This window comes from Lepisosteus platostomus, chromosome 1 (assembly GCF_059453375.1).
Source record: "Lepisosteus platostomus isolate fLepPlt1 chromosome 1, fLepPlt1.hap1, whole genome shotgun sequence".
NCBI classification, from domain to species: domain Eukaryota; kingdom Metazoa; phylum Chordata; class Actinopteri; order Semionotiformes; family Lepisosteidae; genus Lepisosteus; species Lepisosteus platostomus.
The window spans coordinates 38572409-38600397 of record NC_142611.1 but is presented as its reverse complement, the minus strand read 5'-3'; the positions used below and the strand labels follow the sequence as shown (position 1 = coordinate 38600397).

The 27989-nt window shown below is 35.2% G+C and overlaps 1 protein-coding gene across 2 annotated transcripts in view; it reads left to right on the top strand.

Annotated features, from left to right (window-relative positions):
- rbpjb (recombination signal binding protein for immunoglobulin kappa J region b) overlaps positions 1-27989 on the top strand; it is a 77635-nt gene that overhangs the window by 16798 nt on the left and 32848 nt on the right. Inside the window, exon 2 of one of the 2 annotated variants that reach the window (XM_088628067.1) lies at positions 10725-10821. The exons of the other annotated variant lie outside the window; for it this stretch is intronic. Within the exon in view, the coding sequence (XP_088484193.1) occupies positions 10805-10821 (17 nt within the window). The 5' untranslated portion in view covers positions 10725-10804. The remainder of the gene's footprint in view (positions 1-10724; positions 10822-27989) is intronic. 2 annotated transcript variants of the gene reach the window in all.

The window sequence follows — 27989 nt, the reverse complement described above, 5'->3', positions numbered from 1 at the left end:
CTAAATACAGTATAGAGGGTTCGATTGTTAAGTCCAGTCTGCATTCCTAAGTAATGCATCTCTGGAACACAATTATAGTGAAATGACTTGGGGAATTAATATCCTTTGGGAATAATGTAATTAGCTTCAGATAACATTGCCAACATACAGTTCAGACATGGGTATAGACAGTTAATGTACATATGTCCCATAAACAATAACAGATAGCATCACCAACTCCTTTTGAATTGTGGTCATTATTATTACATTATTAGTGTGTTTAAGGATCATGAATTTGTTAGCCATTGAAGTTTGATACATTCCTTGATGGTGCAAATTCTAATGTTGGGTGTAACGATTCATAATATGCAACAGCATTGTCTACAGGAATAAGAATTTGTATTGTTAGGTTTTGCTGTTCACAATATTTTTTTTTAAATGTAGTGAATAAAATAATTCATAAACCATCTGCAGTGCTGGCATTTGGTGCTTTGAAAAATGAAGTGAGGGGAAGGGAATTTTTACATCAAGTTTCTTGATTCATCAGCGACGCAAGTGCAAAATGTAGTGTAGCAGAGTGATTAAAACTGGGACTGCCTGTAATTGGCCTTTTGAAATGTAATCATTGGTAGAATACAAGTCTAGTAGGTGGGCAATAGAGGCAGACAATAGGGGATTCATATTTTTTTTTTAACATAGAAAATGCCAGTTACATGTCCCATGATATAAAATGTTCTCCAGCTGTGTTGAGAGCATAATTGTCACTGAGGTTTTACAGGTGAGGTTTCTAAATGATGTTATCTTTCCAGTCATACTCAAGAAAATTAGGCAAATAATTCATAGATCTCTAGGGTATTTCAAATCTCACTTAGAATGGGCACAGTATCTACAAATTGAAGAATTGCAAATGTAACCACAATTCATAAAAAGGGGACAGAACTGAACCAGAAAACTACAGAACAGTCATCCTTTATTGGTAAAGTTATGCTTATAATAAAGTTCCTAAATTAGAAGAATACTTGGACAGATGGCATTTTAATGGTCCTTTTTTACATACTAGAGTTCATCAAACAATAAAAAGGTAATTCAATACTGTTTTTTTGCTCAAATTCTACAAAAAGGTGGTTCCTGCAATTAAAATCCAGAGGAATCTGAGGTAATGCATGCATTTAGATTGAGAATTGATGAACAGGAAACAGTGCATCATCTTAATTGGACAACATCTGATTAGGCAGATGTAAACAGTGGTGTGCAACAGGGGTTTGTTTTAGGCCCATTGCCTGATCTTTGTATGTGGCTTCAGTTCTTATTTAGATAGTAATCCGGATAAATTTGTAGTTGACACAAATATAGGGGTAATGGCAAACAGTATCAAAGTCAAGGGAAATAAAATGAGACTTATACACATTGCATGGATGATTTGAGAGGGAGGCAGCTACGTGTACATGTAAAGTATTGGTAACAGCTGGGTTAGAACATTCAATCATAAATTGGTTATACCTAATGCAAAGCATGTGCAATTGTGTGCTTCAAATGAATGCTGACAGATTTTAACATTAGTTTTTCCACTTTGATAAGAGATCAATACAAGGAAATAAAAGAAGAGTACTTAGTTATCTGAGTTGCAGCATACGTGTCATGGAATGATTACGAGTTCAGTATTCTCGTGTGTTTAAATATAGATTTTGACAAAGTGGGCAGATAAAACACCTAGGAATATCTCTACAAACTGAATAATCCAGTAACACTGTAGGATTCCAGTATGTACCAGTACTGATATATTGGAAAGCTGCAATAATTGGGCATTTTATAAGCCAAATTTACACCACCAGCTATTTGTGGTTTTTGTTTTGACCGTTAGTGTTGAAATTATTAGTGTTGCTGTTTTATTTGATCCGCTCACTGTATGACACAAGACAAGAAGTAGACACAAGTATTTCTTTCCTTACAAGTACTAGCATGTGGGATACACCTTCAGAATTCTGTCTCAAAAATCAGTTTGAAAATATTGCAAATATCATTATCAGGGAACATCAGTAGCAGTGAACCAACACAAATAAAATAATAGTTGTGTAGCTGCGTCAGCATGTGTAGGCCGCAAAGGAACAAGTAATAGGTTTATTACATGCTGAAAAAATGAAGAAAGAAAACACTGCCTTGTCTTTCTCACGCCTGAAGAAGACTCCACGGCCGAAACGTTGTGTTTTCTTTCTTCTTTTTTTCAGCATGGAATAAACCTATTGCTTGTTCCCAAATAGAATAATAGTGAATTTGTTTTTCATTTTTAGCTGAATTGTTTTTCATTTTCTTCCAGAATATTGATGAACACTGGTGTACTAATAATAATGTGAATGAGAACAGGAACAATATTTTTATAGATATATGTAGGGAATTGTGATTTTTGAAAGACATGCTTGCACTCAAACTACTTTGAGTGGGTTCTGTGAGTTGCTGTTAATTTATTAATACTGCTTATGAATAATATGCTCATTGGTGATTAATTATATTTGTGGAAAAACAGGACATTACATAGTACTTGTTTCACTTTACTAAACAAAAATTAAACTTTGGTATATTATAAAACTATGAAATGCCATCCATAATAGTTTGGATTTGTTTTGAATATTTAACATAATAAGTGAGCTCTTGTATACAGTACATGCTTCAGAAAACGACACATTATGTTTATTCTTTTAAGTAAACTAAGTAAACATTTTTTGTTGTTGCTAATGCAAAATAGATCTCTGTGTACAAAGCCATGTAAATGTCATTTTAATTTTTAAAACTATTTTAAATATTACCAATAGTGGTACTGGCCAGTATAAATAGACCAACCAGCATATTGGATTCACTTCAGAAGAACTTTAATGGAATGCTTGTAGGAGCACAGCAAGTGCTCATGTTTCCTGACCTCTTAAGTGACAGAAGAAATAAAAGTGAGAAATTGCTTTCTTATGAGGAAATACTCCATATTTTGTGATAAAGCAAATAGGCTAAGAGTGCACTGACTAACAAGAATTATTGTTACTCATTTTTTCCTGTTTTGGTCACAAGCTCCCAAGTGCATTTAAGCTTGGCCTCAGCGGGCGCAACAACACTAGTGGCATCACATTCACTGGCCTTGTACACTTTTCTCTTCTGAATCAAGTTTTAAATCTCAGTTAGTATCTCTGGGACATCACTGAGTGTCAGGTTTGTTTTTTGAATAAGCATATATCCAACCTATCTTAATTTTAAATTACGTTTTATATTTATGTACAGTATATGTGTGTGTCCTTTGTTTAAGTGTATAGTGCCTTGAGAAGCATCAGTGCATACAGTAATAAACTCAGGAGATATTGCAACTGTAAAAGACAATATTAATATAGGTATCATTTGCACATTCTGTACAGCCTTTATGAAAACGTCAGTGCTTCTTTCCTCACATAATATTCCCTTTTTAAATTCTTCGCAGTTATCACCTAAAACATACACATCTTTTTTTATAAAAATAAGTTGGAGTTTTGACTTGTTTGTGCAGTTTCCAATTTATATTTACTTATTCTTCAACAGTATGGCTCACCAACATGATGCACGCCCCAGTATTAGCAGGCTACAGTTAGAGCACTTGTCTGTAATGTGCAAGGCTTTTGGCACTTGGTGATTTTAGCCAGTTTTATTTACGGGAAGATTTACAGTACAGTAATTTAGTGATGTGCCGATGAGAGTGCTCACTCATGCACCCTGCAAGTCTAAGTGGTCATTTGTGCAGCAAGCCAGCTCAAACTCACCCAGGTGTGGAGCTGTTCTGCCAGTTGTACACTGCGTCTGGTGAATCCTGCTAGTCTGAGTTTGAATGGGTGATAGCTGACCTGTACAGTTCAGTTTGCTCTGCACAAGCTTTAGGTGTATTTAATTAGAATTTGAAATTCAGTCAAATTCATACTGTAGGACTGACTATGGAGGAACTAAGGAGTTAGGATTGTTCAAAACAGGGTGGCAGAGAAGATGATCATTTTCAGTAAAGTTAGCAAAGGATATCTTCATCCTGAATCTAGCTTAATATGTTAGTGTTAGAAGGGATGTATTTCGGTTTTAAGGATTGAATTGTGATGCAGTTGGTCTTGCTTTGATCTTTCCGACACTTGGCCTCTGCCACAAAGGAAACTGCAGCAGATTGAAAGAGATACCTGTGAAGTTGGATACTTTTCGCCCGTGTTATAATAGGACAGAGTAGCAAGAAGTCAAAAATGGACTCTGCAGAATTTTTGAGCAGTAGAAATGGGTGCATGCAAGAGTGCAAGCTGATGGAGAATGGGTTAATGTTATGTAGAATTTAAAGAGGAATTGTCAAGTTGAAAGGAAATTTCACTTTTCCCACTTAAGTAGAAAAAATGGTACAAAACTTCAAACTGATTTTTGTTTCTACAAATATACATCATGTTTCTTCTTAGAACCGTTTGTGATAAAAGCAGGAAAAAATAAGTAACTGATTCTTGTAATTCAGTGTACCCTAAGCATATATGCTTTATTGTAAACTGCGCTTGAATAATACAGAAACATTAAACATTTTCAAGTAAATGAAAAGAGGTAGTTTGTATTACGTTACAGTTTCTCAATAAATAGTCATGGGTCAGCATGATAAAGGAGCTTCACTCTACCCCTAAAAGTAAATAATAATTAAAAAAAACTTCTAATCATACTTTGACAGCATACATGCCAAATTGCAAATGAGAATGTTAAAATGGAGACCTAAAACTAAAATGAAATAAATGTCCTTTTTAAATGCATTCCACATTTGATACTTTTTAGGCATGGTTTGAATTTTTATTATGTTTTAATGGCTGTTACCTTTCTAATATGTACTGTACAAGTGCAGGAATTTACATATTTTGATCAAGCTCAAAATAACATTTTTTTTTTAGTCTTAACTAAGACTCAATCTTTGCACCTGCCCTGTGATGCTGCAGGCAAAATGCGGACAAAGGGTTCTTCAAGATCCTTTCCTTTAGTCATTACAGCTGGTTGAGCAATTCCTCGTCTCTTTGACAAGTGGGCATAGTGGTTCTGTAACCGTTACCAACCACAGGCTGTCATCTGTTATGATATTGGATGTTTCCAGCAAAGGTTATAGAATATGTGGTGCTTGTGTTTTCTATTGTGCCTGTTTTCATAACTGAAAATACCTATTAATTGGTTAATATAATGTATAATACCTGTGGAAGAACCAGTCTAATGTGGTTCCTTTTAATGTATTTAAGGACAGAATCAGATTTTTTTTCTGTGATATTTGGAAAAGGTAAATAATCCAAAATTCACAAGTATTGAACAAAGTTAGAAAATCACTAAAAGTGTTGACTTTAATCATGCAAAAGAGGATATTTGACATCTTCAACCATTCTAGAACATCTGAGAAAACATCTTTCATTAGTGCAAAATATAGTGTAGGAGTCAAGGTCATGCTCTCTGCACTAAACAAGACAGACGAAACCTGTTTCTTTTATCTGCTGAAATAAAATGTTAGCACTTTCATGTTACTGGTTAGCAAGATGAGCAGCTCAAATCCTTTGTGTATATAATGACAATTGTACTACATGTAACCTTTTTTAAGAATATATTTAGTATTTCTTATATTGATACTTGGTGATATGCAGTATGTCAGAGTTAAATTTATGAGCTTGAATTTATTTTGGAAATGAAAGGAGAGTATTGTTCTTGAGTAGATGAGTAGTGATTCTTTGCTAAGACTGGGTGTTATTTTTTATTGTAAAAATGGCAACAGACATTAACTAGTTGTCATAATAAATGGTCTTCTTTAGTAATATTTTCTGGTTATTATAACCTACAAGTGACAGCATCAAAGTGCAAAGAGTAGAACATTTCTTTGATTAACAGGGAGAAACTTCCAGCCACTCATTAGCCCAACCAAAGCAAGTAATCCTATAATTTTCGACTAACATGCTGTGCACAGCATCATTTTCTGGAAGTCCCCAACCAATCTTTTGCCCCTTGGCAATGTGAAAGGAAGCTTTTCTTACCCTTAATAAGGGTGCAAAGAAAATTATTCACCTTCTTGAAATGCAAGAAGCAGGTAACTTTGCTTTCAAGTATTTTATTTATTTTCCTTCTAGATTTGCTTTTCAAACAATGATGAACTTGATAGCCCTTTGTTCACTGGCTGAAAAAAATTGTAATTGCCATTTTTCATCAGAGAAATCTACAATAGGTTGATTAAAGTTATGGAAAAAGTTATGAAAAAGAAAAAAACAGATGTGAGTGAATCAGTTGAAGAATTATGTCAGAAAAAAATATATGCATAATCAAGGTTCTTTCCTTAAGCCTTCTTAAATCTTTGTGATTTCGTCCTTCACTAAAGATGTGTATAATTTGAGCTACTGTATCTAGACTACTTTTTGACACTTTCTTCTCCTTATTTCCTCTTTTTCTTATTTCAAATTCTGCTTTAAGAATTAAGCGTCTCATGTTGACATGACTGTTTTACACATGCTGATGGTCTCCAATGGCCTGTGTCTCAGTGATGCCCTTTTCTACCCAGATATTTCAAACGTGTTTTTATTACTGTTGATGTTTGCTATTATGCTGGTCTTTCCTATATGTTTTTTTCACTGCTTTCCTGCTTTTTCCCCCATCTCATACAACTCACAACTTTCTTGAATCTTAAATCCTATTATGTGTTCAGCGGACCTGACAGGTCCTAAACAACTGGCTGTAGAGTTTTTACATGCTACCCTTGCAGCTGTTTAGTATATAATATATTTATTTACACTTTGTTTCTAACCTTCCAAAATTTTAGTAGAAAAATGATTGTAATATTACATCAATATTTAGGTTTGTTTTGTGTGTTTGTGGTTTGTGACTAAAAAAAAAATGTTTTTCTGGTAAAGCTGATGTCCAAGGGGATCATACTTTTTTTTGTGTAATTTTGTGTGTAATTTTCTAGGCTTGTGTCCAACAGTAAATTGTTTCTCCAAAAGCTACATGTGGAACAGCAGTGGCTCTGCTTAGTGTTGGAAGTGGTCAGAAAGTACAATTTCTTTGGCTTTTCCTCTTTCATTAAAGAACAGAATGTCAAAAGGCCTGGCACCAAGAGCCTACAAAAGCCATGTGTGGCTGCTTGTCCCGAAACAACCCATCCTGTCAATGTGCCATACTAGTCAGTTGTTGTACTGTTTGGAAAGGAACCTTCTGAGAGGGATCTTATTTCTGGCACTTTTGGAATTCTTTTTATTAAACATTATACCTTCTTTTGAAATCATCTTTTAGATCTAAGAAGGTGAAATACCCCAAACAACTCATTTTAATAGCAGTGATACTGCTACTTAACCCATTTGGTGTTTTCTTAGGAAAGTGTTTAGAAGTTGTGAAAGGTCAAGATTTTTTAGCTTTGAAAGGAATGATTGTTTTTTTAATACAGGAAAAGTATGACCCTTCTGCAAAATCCCATTGAATCATTTTAAACAAGATGGTTTAAATATCTTCCTTGATTCTCAGTCTTAATTTGACAACTGTGGTCAATGAAGTGTGGCTTATTTATGGGAATATCACCAGATTGGTAGAATATAATGTATTATGAAATGACAAAATTAGTGTAGATTAGCTTTGGTAGATAAGTTATTTTAGACTGACCAGCCATTTCCATTACATCAGTGGTGTTTCTCTTGGCTAGTTGTAAAAATGTTTCATTCACTGTGAACAAAAGGCATTTTGGTTTGTTGTGATTTCGCTAGATAATAAGGAAACTAAACAGGTTATGCTACCATTGAATGAATTATGTAACGCAAAAAGATCTTGATGTTGTATTAAAACTAATGTACTATAGAGCTACAGTAAACTTTTTTCTGAGGTTTAATGTTAATAGTATGATATTTACACTTATGCACTTTTAAGATGCCCAATCTTTCCCCTACTGCAACATAAGAGTCTATCTGTTAAACGTCACTTTTTTTAGAGGTGGACAACTTGAAGAATCTCCATCTCAGGTTGAGAAAAAAAGAAAATTCTCTTTTAATATAATAAGAATAGAATTGTATTCCAAAACATATTGGCAAAACAAAAATTATTCACCACAATGTAATTGAGATATTTAAAGTTGAATGTTGGGGGTTGTGCTTGAAATTGTACAACAACAAGTGTCAGGAAGTTCCATACTGATGCATGGATTTTACACTTTTGCAATTTTTGTAAAAAATAAAAAAAATGGAATTGGAAATGGATTTACTTCAAGATTGAGGTTGTAGTGTTTTTAAAACAAAGACTGTGTTTGGGTGTCTGATTTGTCATGGAAAAACCACTTGTCTTTGAACAACACTGACGCTCTGATAGTTTTTATGATAGGGTTCTGTGGTATTGACAAAAGTTATTTGTGGTACTGAACCTGCTCTCATACTGTATAGGCCCATGTATTGACTATCTTGTTTGGAAATGTGCAAACATTTTTGGATTGTATTCAAGAGCAAGCTCAATTGTAGCTTGGGGTTTATCTTAATATTTTCAAAGATCCTAAACATTTCAGTCAAGATGTCAAAGTAAATGCTAAAAATGCTACATAAAAAAAAGATATTCTATCTGGTGAAACCTGCCAGGATAGTGACTTAGAATAACGTAAAACCTTCAATGTTGTTAAATTAACTCTGCAAAATATATATGTTTTAAAAATAGAAATTGTTCTCTTAATACAGGACTTTGTTTTTGTTTGTTGCATTGTAGATGTCCAGTGCCAGCAACCACAGTTTGCATTCTCTTCCGCTACCCTTTTTTTTCTGTGTTGTTTGAGTGATCAGGAAGTCTTTATGCTGGGTGTTTTTTTGCACATAAAGAACAAGTCCTCACCCCAGAGATCACAAGCTAACTCCTTACTAATGTTGTTTTTCCACTTCATGTGATCCGCCCATGTTTATATTTTACTACTGAAATTGACCGCAGTGCTTCTGCTACTATTCTATAACTATTGTATTTGCTACCAAGTAATTTTCTGCATTGAAACTGAATAATACTTTCTTGCTTATACAAGAACACCAACACACGGCAAAGGTCTGAAGACCATCTAGTGTCAAGTAATTTTTCTGTGTTTTGGGGACAGAAATATGTCAGAATTTAACTGTACACTGTACTGTACACATGGACTCTAAAATCCTAAACATATGATAAAGGAGGTGGCAGTTATAGTGTACAGTATATCAGGGAAAGTTCAGTTGTACTTAAGCAAATACAGTTTTGATTCATATTGGCAATCCTACCATTCTTAAGGAATCATACTGCATTGTTTTTGAAAAAGGAAGCGCTATCAAGCCTATTGTAAGTGAGGACCCAAGTTACATCTATCAGAAAAGTCATTGTAATGGCAGGCATTTATAAATGTTTAAATATATACAAGGTGGATTTCATTGCAGTGAGTTTGGGCTTCATAATGTGGGTTTCTTGATTAAGGGTTAGAACCATATTTTATATCTTGTAAATGTCTTTGACTTGTCATTCCTGTTTATGTTTAAGAATTAGAGTGGAATCATGACAAAACAAATGTCACATTTTGCAGTGTTTGAAGCACAAATTTGAAGTTTTCTACTCCTGTTAGTAGAAAGGAATTCTGTGCCAGTGGCATGGATAATGAGAAATACAGAACAAGAGTTTTAACATACCAAAAAGCAACTGAACATCCGTGCATGCTCATTAATAACATAGCTTAATGCATCTTTTATAATGAGAGTTAAATAGTGGGGTTTCTTTTTGTTTTGGAAATTAAGAGCTATGGCTAATGATAAAGATTTGTTTCCACTGTTACAGATACATTTTATATGTTCAGATGAATCTAAGAAGAAACACTCATAATCATTTTTTCCCCCAAAACATTATTGTATTGCTGGGATTTCTAGGTAGAGAGCAGTAATCATTTTTAGTTTCTGTTAAGTTGAAGTTTTTTTTTTTATCTTGATAAGCTTAGTGTATTGTGATGTTTCAAGTATAGTGTGTTTTTCAAACATAAAGAAGATAACAGCATGGAGAAATTTCCAAATGCCGTTTCTTAAGCGAAAGTTTTTTTTATAACAATTATTTTCACATGAAAATGTATCAACGTTTATGGTCCCCAAGATTCTTTTTTATGTTTCAGAATGTTTTGAAATACACAGTACAAAGACTTCTTGGTCTTAATATCACATTTGGCAGACCTCTTTCCTCATCATGTACTGTCTTTAGCCATGTGGTTCACTTGTCGTAGCTTAGCTTCAGCACTCGTTGGGCTTTATTGATCACTTGCTGTAGTTCTTGTCCTGTCAGGGCAGCATTTTGTGTTTGGATTAGTTATCTACATTAATGCTTGTTTGGCAGTACTGCAGTTTTCCATTCTTATAGTATGTCTAAAACTCTATATATTCTGTATCTATATAGTCTGCTTCTTCAGACATTTGCTGACAAGTGTCTTGTTAGCATCTATCCGACCAACTTCTCTTATTCTTCAATTTTAATGATCTTTTCATTTTAGTGGTAAGTTGTGCACATCTTGATGTTTCAAATATTCATTCTGTTTTCATGGTTTGCAGAGAACACTCTACATCGAACCTGAGTCCTTTCAACTTTCTCCAAAGCCCTTTCATCATGTTGATGATTGGATTCTAATTCACTATATACACTGAGCAGTCTGTTAAATTGCCAGTGATGCATGAGCTTTTATTGTTTGATTCTATAGTTTGGTCGGGTTATAGGAGAGTGGATTATCGCTAACTCAAGATCAACCCTCCTCCTTTACCCAGGCTTGGAACTGGCACCTGAAGGTGATGAATGCCAAAAGAACACAACAGATAAAAGAGGAAAAAAAAGTTTGCATAGAAGAATGAAGAGACTGCAGAGGTTTGTAGCTAGAGCTCTGACTAAGAATACATCTTCACATATTAGACAACAGTGCTGTGCCTTTACTGTCACACTTAAAGGACCATAAACTGTCAAGTTTCCAAGCCAAATTCCATTTCTTGGGCGCGTCTCCCTCCTTTTAAGGACTGAATTGGTGTGCAGACGTTTTTAAGATAATTTTTTATTATTTTGGTTCATAATGTAATCATAATAATTATTATTTATACATACAGTGCAAATGTTTTCAGATCCTTAAACAATTCTTATGGTTATATAATGCTATATACACAACCTACTTTACATTTGACTAACAAACAAAAAGAGAACAGATAATACGAAATAAAATAAAAAAGTAATGATTCATATGTACAGTATTGAACAATTTCACGTGGCAACCCTAAATTGAGGTCCGCAAAATGAGATGCATAGTTGAGTGGCCTCAGTCTGTCTGCAATAATATATGTTTTTATTCTTTCAAATTTCAAGCAAAGAATTAGGCACGAAGACTATGGAGCTTTCATAGCAGACCAGTAAAAGTCAAAAGCACAGATCGGGAAAAGGTACAAAAGTATCTTTTAAAGTATTTAAAGTTTTTGAATCTCCCTGTGAATTCAATCTACTCAGTTATCAATATAAGGAAGTTGCACTGTGCTATCCTGATACTGCTTGGATCAGGTTGTCCCTCTAAATTTGAGCTGCCAGGCAAGAAGGAAGCCGATGAGAGATGCTACTCTGAAGCCAATGAAAACTTTGAAAGAGCCGCAGAGTTCAATGGCTGGAATGGGAGAAAATGTGTATCAGTCAACAGTTTCCAGCAAAGCTGACCAATAATGAAAAGAGGCAAACCCATCTTAAATCCCACATGTAGCTAGCAAAAAAGCATTTAGATGATGAAAATATGTGGCAAAAAGTTTTGTGGTCATATGAGACGAAATTGGAACTTTTTTTTATAACTGTAAAGCGTGATACTGGTACAAAACCAACACAGCTCCCACCCAGTCAAAACTATCCCTACAGTTTAGCATTGTGGGTGCAGCATCATGCTATAGCGATGGTTTTCCTCAGCTGGAACTGGAAAACGTGTTAGGACTGGAGGAAAAATGGAGCAACGTTAGGCAAGTACTCCAGGAAAACTTGTTTCAGTCTGCTAAAAACTTGAAGCTAGGGCGAAAATTAGCATTTCTGCAGGCCGATAATGCAAAGCACAAGGTCAGAGATACACCTTAAGAATAAGAAAGTGATTGTCTTTGTGTGTCCTGGTCAAAGTCCTGACTTGAATCCTGTTGAGATCTATGGAAAGAGTTAAAAACTGTTGTCTGATAGTAGTCTCCAAACTGAGGCATTTTGAGTAACACTGCCAAGAAGAATTGGAAAAGTTTTCACCAAGCCGGTGTGCAAAATTAAAAATAAAACTTACCAAAAAATGCTTGCAGTTGTAATTGCTGCCAATGCTGCTTCCACCTTCAGTTCACTGGTCTGCTTACTAATACAATTAACATAAGTTAATATATTCCATCACCTTCTTATCAAGTATTGTTTGTCACAATTGTTACAATTATGTACAATTGTGTACAATTTAAAAGAAACCTATTATATATTTTTTTAATTCATCAGTTATATCAATAAGCTTTTATTATGAAAAGCTGCAAGATTAAATTTGGTTCTTCTTGCTTCTGCAATCAATGCTATTATGGCAAAGTGAACACAGCTCTATAGAAACTTTAACAAACAGAAAAAACAATCATGCTATTGTGTAACTTGCGCGACCTGTAATGTTGTAACCAAAAACAGTTGGAGGAATCGATTTACTAGCATACAAAGTATGCACCAAATCATTTTCATTTATATTACTATGCTTTGACATACATGTTTAGGTGTGTGTACTTGACTGTGCTGGAGTTTACCAGCTGGAAGCTTGCATACATTATGGTTTATAAAAGGTAACAGGTTGCCACTTAACTAAGAACTACCTACCTCCTCAGCATTACATTAATGCAAGAGTAAGATTGTAGGTTGTGAGGTACTGAGCTGCACATTGGTCCCATCAATATGACAGTACAGTACGGTCTCGACATAAAGTAATATTACATTAGCAAATTCGCTTATCCACCATTTGGTCTTTGGGGTCTTGGATGGAAGAAGAGCAGAGTGGAATAAAACCAAGCGATAGACTATTATATGCAACTTTCAGATGAACCATGCAAGAGACAAGGTTGGTGAGATGAATCTGCCTAGTGAGCAAGTCTCCCCTTGCCACCTGCCCAAGTACCAACTACTCAGCCGCTACTTCTCAGTGTGATCTCGTTTTTGCATTGTAACGAATGGTCCCAGTTTTTTGTCAGTTGCATATGGAATGAAAGGCTAGAGACGACTTTACAGGCTCAACATAGTTTTATTGGTTGACTTGTGTTTTCATTTTTAGATTGACTATAGTTTTTGCACATTCTATATTTACAAATATGATGTTTTGTGATATAGCATTTGGCATAATGCCCAGCTGGGAAAATTGCCCAGGCTTGTCAAGCTCAGTGAAAGTTTCAGTAACTACACAACATGTGTGTGTGGTGTTTGCTATTACATTAATTTTGCATAATTACATAAGATCCAGCAAACATACAGTATATCCATGTTTTTTATTTCCTTTACCTAAGTGATAGATTTACAATATACCATTTTATTGTGATATTTAGTTGTATTATCATGTACATTTGTAGTGTTTGTTTTTGACCAGTTCCTGAATCATATGTGCAGTATTCCTCAAATGCCATAAATTGGTGCAGAGTGGACAATTTTTTCCTTGGTTTCTCAGGGTTCATATTTTGGTTATGTGAAGTCCGCCAGAGACGTTTTAATGCCTTTTTCCTTTTTCGAGTTTGTTGTTGTGGCAGGCAGTACCACTTTCCTGAAACGTACAGGTGTGAGACACAAAATCAGTATTGTGATGAAAGAATGGTAGGAGTTGTGTGCTCAGTTATATGATGTAACTGGCATTATTAAGCCTGAACAACTATCACAAAAATACTTTTTTAACCAACACAAATGCCAGCCAACACCACGAGACAGATGCTACATTGGACTGTCCTCTGCAGACATCACCTGTTTTTATCCACACACATCTGCTGTGGCTGCAGTGCTGAAATCATGATTCATCAGAGCAGACTACTGTCCCGTCAAACACTAGAGAATAGTGACACATTTCTGTAGCTGTGGAAATTCCCCACCTTAAACTTGCTGTAGTGAATAAAGTATTTCTTCTAACTGCTTGCCATAGGTTTTATCCGATGAAATGTATTTTTGCCTACCTGCTGTTACTGCAGCATCTAAAAGCTTTTCACACTTGCCTTATTTATGCCCTTCTGATATATATGAAAATGGTTGATGAGTGTCTGTGGTGATGTTTGGCACTTGTCATACTGTTAAAATTGAACTGGGTGACCGTTATTTACATATCATTTTGACAAGCTAATATCTTCTCTAGTCACTCTAGTGTAGTCAAATTCAAACCAGTCTCCAGGAAATAGGAAAGTAGCTACACATGTGAGTAGTATTCTAATTACATCTTATGTTTTAACAACATAGTATGTTTAGTGTGCAGATGTATAAAACGTATTCAGATATGTGCTCAAGTAAAAGTACTGTTACTCTGAAAAACATGTATTTAAGGAAAACACCCCTTTTCAAAAACTACCTGAAAACTTAAGTGTGAATGTCTCTTAACATTAAATTAATCTCAGAAGTAAAAAGTAGGCATCGTTGAATTCTGCCTAAGAAAACATGCATTTCATGCCAGTTACATTTATCAGCAGCACTACTTTTTTAAATGAAACCACATTTATGCATGTAAATCTTAAAGCAGAAATTGAAATTGTAGAACTTATGCTACACATGTGAAAGGGCTTACCAGGGTATTGACTCTGACCTGTTTGCTTATAGACTCAAGAGTGTGGATTGACTCCCTTTTTTCCTTTTGCTAATTAGTCACAGTAAAGTCAACACTGTGATCTTTTTCAGCTGGCGGGGGTGTTTTCTCTGCAGAGAAAATCATATTAAATGTATAGCAGTTTAAATGATCATATTTCAGTTTTTAGAATTAGTCATATCTGTATATGTATGTTCACATTAATTAATTCCATAACCTGTTTGTATTCCTTTATTAATGAAAGGAAAGAAAAAACTGATGCAGATACCTTCACTTTTTTTACCTTTATGGTAAGTGAATATACAATACGTTGACAGTGTACTTGGTAAGCAAAGAAGGCATTTGCGGTGCAGAGGCAGATCAAAGTAGATCTTTAAGGTAAGACCATAGGTGATCCATGTTCTTCTCTGCCATTTTCAATATGAACAGCACATTTATCTTCCCTTCTGGCAGTATTCTTGTGTTGACGGGCGACACGTGGTTAGCATTTCTGCCTCTCAGTTCCAGAGCTGGGGTGCTCTCCCTGTGTTCAAATGGGTTTCCTCCTGGGTACTCCAGTTTCCTCCCATAGTCAAAAGACACTATGTCTTACATGTTGCCCATGTATGTTTGTGAAAGTGACATTTGATGTACTGTTGTCCTGTTCAGGGTTTAGTTCTCCACAGAGCCCGGTGCCTGCTTAGTTCAATGGATGAATTTTGATTATTATTCTTATTTGATTTATATTAAGCACAGGTCAATATGGTGAAGATTTTTCTGCAGTTTTCTCAGCCAGTGGCTGTTATGAAACTTAAAACTTAACTTTTCACTTTATGTGATGCCTGAAGGGGCATAGACCCTTACTTAACTTTTGGAAAAAACATCCGTAGGGCTGGGGGTGTGGTGTGTTAATAGAAACTGATGGGTTGGTTTGGGGGTAAGACAAACATTTAGCATTACTGCTTGAAATTGTAGCTTTGGAACTTAGAGCTTTAATTTGCATTACAAAATATTTTGTCTCTCTGCCTGGGAGTAGACGAATAGAATTTCAGGCAGTTCTTTGACTCGCATAAAAAAAAAAACTATGGTCACTTGTAAGGCTGGATAAATCTTCTATTCCTGTGAGATGTTCGGCACACATACATGTGGAATGCAGTCATTCTTCAGCTATCTGCTTCTGTAGGTTTCATCTCATGTCACCATCTGGTGGTTTGGGAATATTTTTTAGGACTAAAAAGGGTTTAATACAAAGAATACTGTGCTGTAGTTACAGATATTAATGGCATATGTTATTAAGCGAGAAAACCTTCCTTTGCTGTTTTAAACTCAGGGGGACCGTAATTGCATTTTTAATACTCAATGGTCTACTAACATTTTTGAGGTGAAGGTCAACACTAAAAGTAATTTATTGGCTGTCACGGGACAAAGAAATTAGGTTATCCCTCGGCATATCATAAATAGTGGCCAGACTCTCAACATACATTTAAAAAAAAAAAAACGTAGAAGAATATTTTTATCAACTACTGGCCAAGGAATATCTGTCAGGTCACACACTTGACCATACCATTTTTTTGAGGAAACACGTGTATTTCACAGTTTTCACAGTATTTTCTTCATCATCCTCAGTCAAAGGTTACCAGTAACAATTATTAAGAGAATTAATCCAGATCTTAAATATATGCCTTTTTTGTTATCTGGAGTAATTTAGATATAAAGACCTCTTGAATATCTTGCTGATGGTTTACATGTTTTAGAAGTTTGTTTATTCAAGGTAAATTCATTGTTTCTATACTTTAAAAAATATTCTGTATTGACAGTCTAATACTTCTGCAAGTAGCGAAGATATGAGAAACACCTCAACTTGAAAAAAGGTCTCTTGCAACCACAAGACGTCCCATATATTTAATTTGCACAGTGAGATTTTGTCCATGCATGCTTTTGCTAGCCTCTTTATCCAGATAAAGACATCGTGGGGGATGGCACAAGGCAGGGTGGCCCTGGACGGGACACAAGTCCATCTCTCAGGGCACACACACAATTAGGACATCATTGCAAGGAGGGTGAATACTTTTCAAGGCACCATTACCTTGAATAGGCCCTCAAGGAATTGCCAAGGTCAGCCCAATGGACATCTACAAAGTCAACAGTGAAACAAAAACCAGAGGACAACTGGAAACCATGGGAAGTGCATTTCAAACTAAGAACAGGTATCACGGTTTTACACAAAGGCTTGCACACATTTTTAAACAGAGCGTTCTGCAAGTCTTTCCGGGGAAAGAACCCAGACAGTTGAACCTGATACAATGGCTTCCTTCATGAAGCAGCTGAATAAGAATTTTTGCTTCAGTTGCTTCTAATTAAGTAAGCCATTTGTTGCATCATATTATATGCTTAATTCTGTGCATAAGCTTTATAACATCCAAGTCATAATATGATGCTATAACAAGATGACATATCTGACAGGCCTCTTTGGAACAGGGCTGATCCAATTTACATCAAACCAGTGATTGGCTGTAGTAACATCAATGATGAGAGATCATGTGTAAAGCTGTTATTTCTCAGTATAATACCCTTTACACAGTCTTATGAATGTTTAAAGTAACCCAGTATTTTTTTTAAATAAAAATCCTTCATTCATAAATATGGGTTTCTAATGTTTACATTTTAAGATTTTAATTATTTTAGGATTCATTATAGCTTTTGAATTGCTAGTAATTAGGCAAATGAGTAGAATAAAGCAAATTACTAAAATATTATAAATATTTAACTTGTTTATAAAACATTAATGGGGACATTTTTCTTCATTTGTTCTCTGCATTTGCTTTCGATTTTAATTGTGTAATGTTTAAAGTGTGTTAATTTAAAGTGATTGCCTTTACTTGGTCAGATATGAACTATTTTTTTTGTCCATCCTTTCAGAGAAAAGATGTTAAGGTTCGTGTAATCTAACGCTAGGACTATGAGTACACAACTTCCTGTTTGAGTCACTGATGTTTCTTCAGTTTGCTATGGATACATTTCTTGCCACAAATCAAACATTCAAACATGTAACACTGCAGAAAAAAGGGGGAAGCCCAAATGCTTCTAAAATAGAATTAAGAAGCTTAATAAACAATCTTTATTCCTGTTTATTCAGTTATTAGTCGTTTGTATTTTATAGGCTTATTAGTGTTACATAGAAAGTAGCAGTGAATGTGTATGTGTAATGTATTTGAAAATGTATCTTATTCTGCCCTTGTTTCAACTAGAGCAGTCACAAAGATAAAATTGTATTGTAAAACTTTGTAAAATAAGTAGGTCTTGGGTTTTATAAAATTGTGTGAAAAGTATAGGTACAGGCTCTAGGAAGTATGTCTTATGTCTGTTATTTGTGTTTTAATACAGCATGAATAGTACACTTATTATTAGCAATAGGTTCCAATCTGATACTGTTTTGGTACGCTGTGTATAACTTGGATCCATTTTGTTGAATGTCCTGTATGCTTTCGAAACGTTCAATCTGTCAAGCAGAAAAGTTATTTTCGGTATTTACCTTATTTCAAAGCCTGTCATTTGTTGTTTTGATCTAGCTATAACGCTCATTGAAACACCGATGCGTTCTTTCCCCGTCCCTGTGTCGGTTGTAATTTAACTACTTTATCTTCAAGCTAATTTTTACATTTTTTGTATATTTGTACATCTGTTTATTACGAATGTTCAATTATTACCAGACTCACCGGTTCCACTCCAGTCAAATAATTTATTTATTTGATTCAAATAAGACAACACATGTTTGTTCCAAAGCGCATACTGTTGGCGCCATCGCTTCATTTCACACCATGAGGCCGTAATGCAAGCAGCAGTGCTTGATGGCTCAGTGAAGGACATGGACAGTTCACAGACATCATCAGCAGCTCAAGGACAGATGACTTCACCATTTACCCAGACTGTGCTTAGCGGTACTACTTACCTAGGGATGCCAAAGCTTGGATTTCAACTAGAAGCCTCCAGGCTTTAGGCTCATGTTTGCTCTCAGACCAGAGGAGACCTCCGGCATTTCTTTTTACTAAAGTAATGAAATGTCATGATCTGATTTTGCTTTTGTATTTAATAAAAGTTATTTTAAGAAAATAAGGAAAATTTAAAATTTTCACTTTTAGTGTCTGATGTCCTCTGCTGATAAATTTAATATAATGCTTACAGCCTGTTATGTTACATATTTTCCCAGACGTTTTTGCTGTTCGCACTGATGTATTACACTGAAGTTGCAAATGCCTGCTTAACACAAAGTCTTGGATTACTCATTTATTGTGGAATAATAGAAATGCTTTTATTCCTGTACATTGAAAAAATTAATTAATCATAAAAAATGCTGTGCTTGGAACACTAGCCATTTTAGGTTTGCTTGTTCAAAACAGATCTTTTGAACTGCAATACTGAGGTGTACTGTGAACAAAACTTGCCTACAACTATGCAGTCCTTCTGCATTTTAAGTCAATTTAGGTTTTCTTAATTATATAAATGATTATATTTGGGTGTGTAATGTTCAGTCCCTGCCTCTTTATTACAGATAAACTCACTTTGTCACATGACAGCCCCTGTATGCATTTTGTATGAGATATAAGTCTGTTGAAATATAGTTCTCCAAATCCTATCTCAATAACTTGCAAAAACTCCAAATTACAGTTGTCTTGCTGCTTTGGTATTGCATTTGCAACATATTGTTTTCTGAGGTAGGAGTGTTCCAGAATTGTCATCTTGTCTGGATTTGCAGATATCTATACTGCCTGCAAATGTATGAAGTGCTTTAAAACAGGCTCCATCAAATTTTCCGTTCCTAGTAATTGTATAAAATTATATTTTATCTACTCTCATCTTTTTCAGAAAGCCAGGCATTATAAATTTATATTTTTCACTGAGGTTTATCTCTGGTATGAGGTATTGAAGCAGAACGTTTGATGGCATTTCCTCATTAAAGTGGTTTATCTGCAGTTTCTAAGAACTGAGAAAGAGTTAGCGGTTAGCTGTTTATTTTTGTAAAAGGGTCTCGCTCAGCTGTAGGATTACTGTCTGAAGTCAAGGGGGAAATTGAAATGTTGAACTTAGTTTTCTATGTTTAGTTTCTCGAATAGTAGACTTCAGATTTGCAAAGTTCCGTTCACTACATTACCAGCTGTTTAATACCGAGAAAAGGCATGATCTATAAAATGTGACTTTTATCTGTGACTGTTGCTATAGAAATGTTACGTAAGACAGCAATTGAATATTTAATCACAGAGTTACTCATTGGCCAATGATTTCTGGACTTTCTATTAATTCAGGGGTGGGGAACCTTTTTTCTGCCAAGGGCCATTTGGTTATTTATAACATCATTTGCGGGCCATACAATATTATCAATTTAAAATTAGCCTGCTATATTTGGTTAAACATTTAATTAACTCACCCCTAATGTGATGGCTAGAACTGCCTCCCTTTGGTGAGGCGTGTGATGTTAGCTTGTATTGATGATGTTGCTACTTGCAACTGCTTTTCCAGGTTTGCGTCGGTCAGTCTGGAGCGCAGTCGATCAAACAGCCACTTTCTATCATTGAGTTCCCTGACAGGTTTTCCCTTCATCTCCATGAACTGCTTGACTTCATACCACAGTTCGTAAAACACAGTGTGTTAACACTTTCAGAACGTATACACTCCCAGCCTGCCTGTCCTCTGAGTCACCGCAATACAGGCAGACGGGCCGCGGGCAGCTGACGAGAACAATGCGTGTCTGTCCCGTCATGTTATCACGATATCACATTAAAAATTTTCATAGTAGTCGATATCGATAATTATCCCGATAAATGTCAAATCATTATTTCTTTCAAGTTTAAAGGCAGATTTTTTCTCCTGAGTGAAAGTTGAAGAAACCAGACAGTTAATTGGTAAACTAAACAACTCTTTATTTTAAGAACACAACACTTGCCAAACAGCAGAAAAATTAAACAAATCTGTTAGCTGCCCGGTCTGCAACACACACGCGCACTCGCGCAGTATTTTGTGCGCATGGGCAAACATGCAAACAGAAACATATATATCGAACTTTTGTTAAAATTATATAGAGGAAAATTATATGGCGATAATAATCGTTATCGAATTATCGCCCATCTCTACGCCTGCGGTTGCCTTGGCAGGGCCAGACCAAATGATTTTGCGGGCCTTATATGGCCCGCGGGCTGGACGTTCCCCACCCCTGTATTAATTGGCTGCAGTTAGAGGCACAGCCATTGTATAAATGAACACTGAAGTTTTTTTCTTACCAATATTTTTCCATATATCCATTATAACATTATTCCCGTTATAGGTCACAAAAAACCAGAACATATCCAAACTCATGAGGTGCAGAGCACAACCACACACTGGACAGGACAACAGTCCATTTCAGACTGGCAGATGTAAGCACGCAGGGACAATGTTGAGATGCCAATTAACATGGCCAGCACATCAGGAAACCAGAACACCCAATGAAAGGACACAACACAGGAGGTGTCCCAATCTAAAATCTAACCCAGGACCTATCCCAAAACTGTGAAATTGTCTATTATTAATACTAACATTCCTGTTCTGGAAACTTTTCTTGTAATCTGTTCCTAAGTGTGTCACTAACTTTGTGTTCAAAGGGTTTTGTTGAGCCACTTACAGCAAAAGAAGTTTTGGTTTTCATTAATATTCTTGGCTAGAAAGGCCTAATGGCTTCCCCTCATGTTAAATCATTCTGTTCATAATTTTTAATTTTAATGTTGCTAGATGAGTTTTAGTCAGTATTAAATTAACTTAAATTACATGGTTTGTCATACTCCCTTTTGAATGGTCATAAAATTTTCAAATGCTAAATAGGCGCTATTCTGTATTTTCAAATGGCCGTACAGTCACATGGCCACTTCACAAATAACAATCATCTGATTTGACTTCAGATGCTGTCTTCTTGCTTGCCTTTTCATTTTCTACAGCTCAGTTTTGGATGTTTAAAAGGCTACCTATCCTGTCAAGATAATTTCAGACTTGCTGATATACCCCTATCTGCATAATTACATTGACTGTAAACTTTGTTCTCAATATGATGTTTCCTATGCATTGGCTGTGATTAGGATGTTTTCTCCTTGCATGGTATGTGTACAAAATACTAATAGCTTTTTGAGCATGATGGGCAATTCTTCAGGTTTTCTTTAAGTATGGTTAGAGCTTTCTTTTTCCTACTTGATACCTCCTGGGTATGAAATGAAAAAAAAAAACATGACACCTGTGGTTAGAAAAATGGGCTTGTTGGCACACTGACAACAAGTCTGTGAATTCATAAAAGGCGCACAGGTTCACTGATTATTATCATCTTATGTTCAGTTAAAGATAGGAAACATGATGGTAGAATTTATCAAGTTAGACCTTTTAAGTTTCATTTAGGATTCATCTGACCACAAATAGTAAGGAGCAGCAGTGCCACCAGCTGAGTGTCCATGATTGACCCAGATCCAATAAATTGTGAATACTGTGGATCGCTTCCACATAGCATCAACTTTGGATTTGAACAGAGTCTATGCCATAACTTAAAATCTGTGGGCTGAGTGATGCAGTGCAGTCCCATAGATACTGGTAAAGAAATGACCCTGACTAACAAAATCGTGAAGATTTGCTGAGCTCTCTGTTGTTGAGCAAAATTGATAGCAGGTTTAGGGACAGGCCTTTTTGTTTTTGATGATGAGCTGACTACATAGCCCCATATCAACTCTAGGTGGTTAGGGAGGTTAGGGACCATCAAGTCAAGACGTATGGGGAAACAAAGTATATAGGGGAATTTTTATCCACAAGTGTAAATATGGAGGGTTCAGGAATATCTAAGAGTGTAAACTTTGCCCTCATTATTCAACTTGGGAGGCTTTCCTATATGAAATAATGGAATAGAGCACCATTAGGGACAAGATACGTTCCTAAATAATGCAATTTTATAGCAAAATTACTTAGGATAATTTATATCCATAAGGAATAATGTAATTAGGTTGAGATACTTTCCCAATATACAGTTCAGATAAAGGTATATACATTATGGTATCGAATGGTATATACATTACATGTCTATATATATATACACGTTGTATTCTCGCCAAAACCAACAGTCATTCATTGGTTCAGGGTAGATTTTTTCCACATGCTGTTCATGCATATAAAGTTAGTAATCACACCTTGATCCATTGGTTGGATCAAAATTTTTTAATGTTAGGTTTTTTTTTGTCACTATTTTTTTTCATTTATAGAACAAAATAGTCAGTGATTTACCAAAGGTTTCTGGCTTTGAAAAATGGCATAAGTGCGGGGAGTTTTTATATCAAATCCTCAGTTTATCAGATATATAAGTGAGAAATAACATGTAAGTTCCCCCACTGTAATGGGGACTACCTGTACATTTTGAAACCTGTGCTCCATCTCTTATTTGAACAAAACCCGGCTGTTAGCCTAATCCTTTATTCTCTTAGCACAATAATACTCATTCCACACAGCAAGGGGCACTCCAAACTCTCTGCTTCAGTGTGGAGTCACTTTTATTGATGTCTCCAGATCAGTAAACCATCTTGGGTAAACGTGTAGGCCCTGTATCAGCCAACACTAAATACTGCAAATTTGGCAGTTCATTTGCTGAATAAATACAGGCAAATCCCTATGTTCTGTGTCTCAGCCAGCTGGTTAGATTCAAGCAAAGTGGTAGCGGTCACTTGGGGTAACTTGTTTGAATATACCATATTTCATACCACTTGTGACTTTCCAGAATTTTTTTTCAGAAACCTGATTACAACCAGTGAAATAATGTCACAGTCAAAAGTGTCAATGCAAACCGGTTCATGGATGATTAATGATTTTAATCCATAACATGAACTTTGGTATCCATATGTTGATGACGGAGAGTTCTGTGCATAGATAGGTTATGTGACTTCCGAGAACAACAAAATGGGATTGAATACAGCCCTTTTTGCTGTAGTATACAAGGTCCTTATATGTTTAGCTTGAAGAAAAGTGAGGTTTGTGTTAGCTCTCTTAAGTCTTGAAGAAGCTCTGTGGTTATGCATTCCATTTGTGGGTTAACCACTTGTGGATTTTCAGGAATAGGTTTCCCTTATGGATGAAGGCTTGCTTGATTAGGCTTTCACAATGCTCTTTTAAATTAGCTGCTTCCACAAAATTTGCAGGTTTGCAGATTTGAAGGTATCTTCAATAAAAATAAAACAGGTTTTAAGTTTATTTTTTAGCACCTGTTGTCCTGCGTTACCCCACTTTTAATCCTGAGGTCATGAATTAATTTTGCGGTATTATTCTGTCATCTTAGCCACGGGATACTGTGGGTGTTGGAGGGGGAGGAAGGAAGTGAAAGGGGATAATACTGAGAAAAACAGATAAAAATATTATTCAACAGAACTTCCTTTTCCTCTATGCACCCCTAGTACTAACACTAAAAGGGAAACAGCAAAATTGCACTTTCTCTAATTTTCAAGTTATTGTTTTTTACTTTCTTTTGTGTAACACTTGCCCTTATGTGGAGATTATTTTTTGATGGACATGTTGAGAGCACAAATGCACAACTTCTTGTTTTCTTTATTTGCTAGAGCATAACAGTGCCCTAGCTTTCAAGTCTCTGTTTCATCTGCACATTTAACATCTTTCTCGGGTTTTAGGGCCATAGTACTGGAGCCTGTAGTAATGTATACAGATGTAAATTCCTATTGGCATTTTGAAGTAAAAAATAACAAGTATTGTCTTGACCTATTGGTGAGCAGTCAAAGCACTGCTAGCATAAATAGAACGGATACAACTGAGTAGCAGCATACAGTTATACTAATACTGCTAAATGAGACTAATATTTTGAAACTGTTTTGAAAGTTGCTAATATTTAGAAAGATCTGCATAGAGATGTGGTTGGTGTCTAGCAAGAGGTTTTGGTAAACGCATATGGTTGTGGTACTACACTATAAGGAAGGGTTATGTTTCCCTGTCAGTGGTCTGAATATCTTTCTGAATGAATTTGTGAGCTTTTGATAGAAACTTGAATAACTTGTGATATGCTAGCTAAAAACATATATTTGTTTTAAAATTGTTATCCGGTTATTACTATAAATTGTTTTAAGCACTTTTTTTACAGAATAGTAATCATATTTCTGTATTGAAACAGATTTAGCTTGTGATACAACACATGAGCTGGGGAGAAAATTGTATTTGTATTGTGGACAAGGAAGAAGAGAAGAGGTTACACAGTTACAACAAAGATGTATGTTCTGACCAGTGGCACATTAATATTTTTAAAACTTTTGGGGGGTGATGCTCGGACACAGTGCAGTAAAACACTGGCAAAATCCATACTACCTTAAAGCATTTTTTTTTTGCACAGTGCCCAATGTCATCTTTATAGGATTGCAAATTTTTAACGTGCACAGTTCAGGAGCTGCAAAAACAAAAACACAAATCACTGTGAAGATTAGGCTATTTAGCATCTGCATTTTAAGCCCAGAGATAAGGTGAGCCTGGAGAACATACCACTGGAACAGTGCAAAAGTGAAATTAAACTTGAAGTGACGTGGGAGGGAGAGAAAAAACAGAGAAAAAGTCTTTGACACACCCAAAAACAAATGTTTGTTTGCTGAGGGTCCTCACAGCAGAGGAAAGTCAGCATGAAATTAGTGTGTGTAGATGACTCTTCCAACATAAGTGTAGCTTCCAAAGAAGCTAGATAAAGATGTTTTCCTTACTAGATGAAATTCCTATCACATCAGGAAATAAATGCAGAACTTTACCTTTAAAACAATGCATCACTTAAATAATGTTCTTTCCCCTGGCTAGCCCTATTTCTAGAAGCTGAAGATTGGATGGTGGTTTGAAAAAAGCCAGTGTCTGATTGTCCCAATGATCAGTGGTCAAAGATCTTTGGCTGAGCTGGTAACCCTCTGCTAATTGTCCCACACTTCTACTAAGTTATGTTCTGACAGCAGCTTGAGAAATATGTTTGTCTTGATTCATATAAACATAGGTATTTCAGAAAGGACACTTATAACGTTTATTTAAATATTCTGTGTGCCTTGTTTACAAACTTTTGATCCACAATCCTGTTTCACTTTTTCTAATCCTTAATATAATTTTAACTGCCAATGCAAGCCACTAGATGTCAGCAGTGGTAGAACCTCTTTGTGACATTTGATATCTCCAAGCCACAGAAAGCCTACCATAGTACTCAAACAAACTTTAGCCTATGAAGTAGTAGGGAAATTTTATCTTCTCTACCTTGGATATCTTTTTTTATTTCCACAAGTAGCTTAGATACATCTCCTGTCCTGTTTTAAATTGTTAAGTTTGACTTGGAATTGTGTAAGCTTAACTTTCAAATTGAATAGTCTTTATTACAGTCTATAGAAAACTACATTCAGTACCATGCACTTTGTTTTTAAGTGCTTTCACAGGCTTTAAAATGTCATTTGTTGTTACAGATAATGCAATAGACTTCTGTACATGATATTGGTGTAAGTTAATTGTGTAATTAAATTAAAAAAAATCATAGTTGATTTTATTTCAGTATGACTGGTACTGAAACTGATCAACTCTTCCTATGGCTGAATAATGGCACCCTTTGTGAATTCACTGCTGTTTTACAACTTGCGAAATTGATTTTAAAAGGAAATTAAGCGATTTTGCTAAAAACTGGATCTACTTATTAGTAAGGCAAAAGATATATAGCTTCATAGTGAACTTTTAAATTACTTGAGCAATGAAGCTGGAACACCCTTGTTTTATAAGTGAGAAAAAAAGTGTTTGCTTCAGGAAATTCAAGCAGAAGCAAAAATGAACAAGTTGTGCTAAGTGACAGCAACATGTATGCTACCCACATGCTTTAGTAGAGTGAAGATTAATAGTTTTTGAAAAGTTGGAACACTGAGCCAAAAAAGATGGTCTTCACTGTGATTCATAGTGAGTTGTAAGTCATTTCAAGTTTGTAATGTGAGGTGTTTCAGTAGTTCATAATTGTTTTCTTTTTGTTTGTTTTATAGTAATATTTTTAACATGTACTGCTTTCATGTATTTTTTCTGTTTAATTTCTTTGTGTCATTAAAGGGATATTTGTTGGTCACATCAGAATTATTTTATTATAAGTCACAGTAGAAGCCGGTTCATTTATTAAAACTGTTTGTGTATATAGAGAGTAACCCTGTGTATTGTAAGTGCAGAGTATGAAAGATTTTATTCAAATCAGTTATGAGGACACAGTTTTTTTTTTCATTTTAATGGTTCATTCTTGCTATAAGTAATTGAGTAACAAGTAACAGATTATTGTAAACTGGGAGCCTTTAATCATTTTTGGCATATATTAGAATCATTGGGATTAATGCAGTCAAACCTGTTAGATGGAAGTACCTAGTCCTGTTCTGAGCTACTGATTAGTCTTATTATAATATATCATGTCAAAAACTAGATTGTCCTATTTAGTCAAATATTTGACAGTTAATGAAACAGTACTTGAAATTAATCTGCTTATGTAAAAATACATTTGTATACAACTATATACAAGAATTATGTAGGTAGAATCAGATGAATAACATTAAAATGGCACGTTCTATTTGATGTTTCTTTGCACAATACACTTATGTGGTGTATTGGTCTATTTGTCCCCCACAAAATCACACTGTAGCAGTTTGTGAGCTCTGGTGTCCTTTGAAGGAAAATGTCAAGGATGGAGAAAAAGTAACTGTCAGATTATGTGGCTTCATAATTACTTTTTTGTTGAAATATCAGTGTTTGCCCAAAAAGCAAAACCAACAACTTTTGTTTAGTTTTTTTATTTTTAACTCATTTTAACCTTTTATATTTTAAATTTGTTTTCCAATTACTTGGAAAAACTGTCAAATTTGGAGCTGAATACTTGAATGCTTTTCAGTATCAGTAATACCTGAGTGTACGTTGTGCCCCATGCAAACTGATCTAAATCTGAATACATCTGATTGAGAACATGTCTATATATTTTGAGTTTCTTTATGAAGTGATTAAATATAGTCATTTTATGTACTAGAAATGTAGCACCATAATTCTATTTATCTGAAAACATGCACCAAACCAAATTTCTTATTAAGGTTTGTTCCCATTCTTTTGTTTTTTAGTAAAAACAGCTGATTAAAATGTTTGTCTGGTTTTTCACAGATGGAATAGGAGGTAGCAGGTCAGTTACAGTCTTATCTTACATCTAATGAGCTGTTTGAACATTTTCAGTTGGAATTTAGATAGAGACACAGCACTAAAA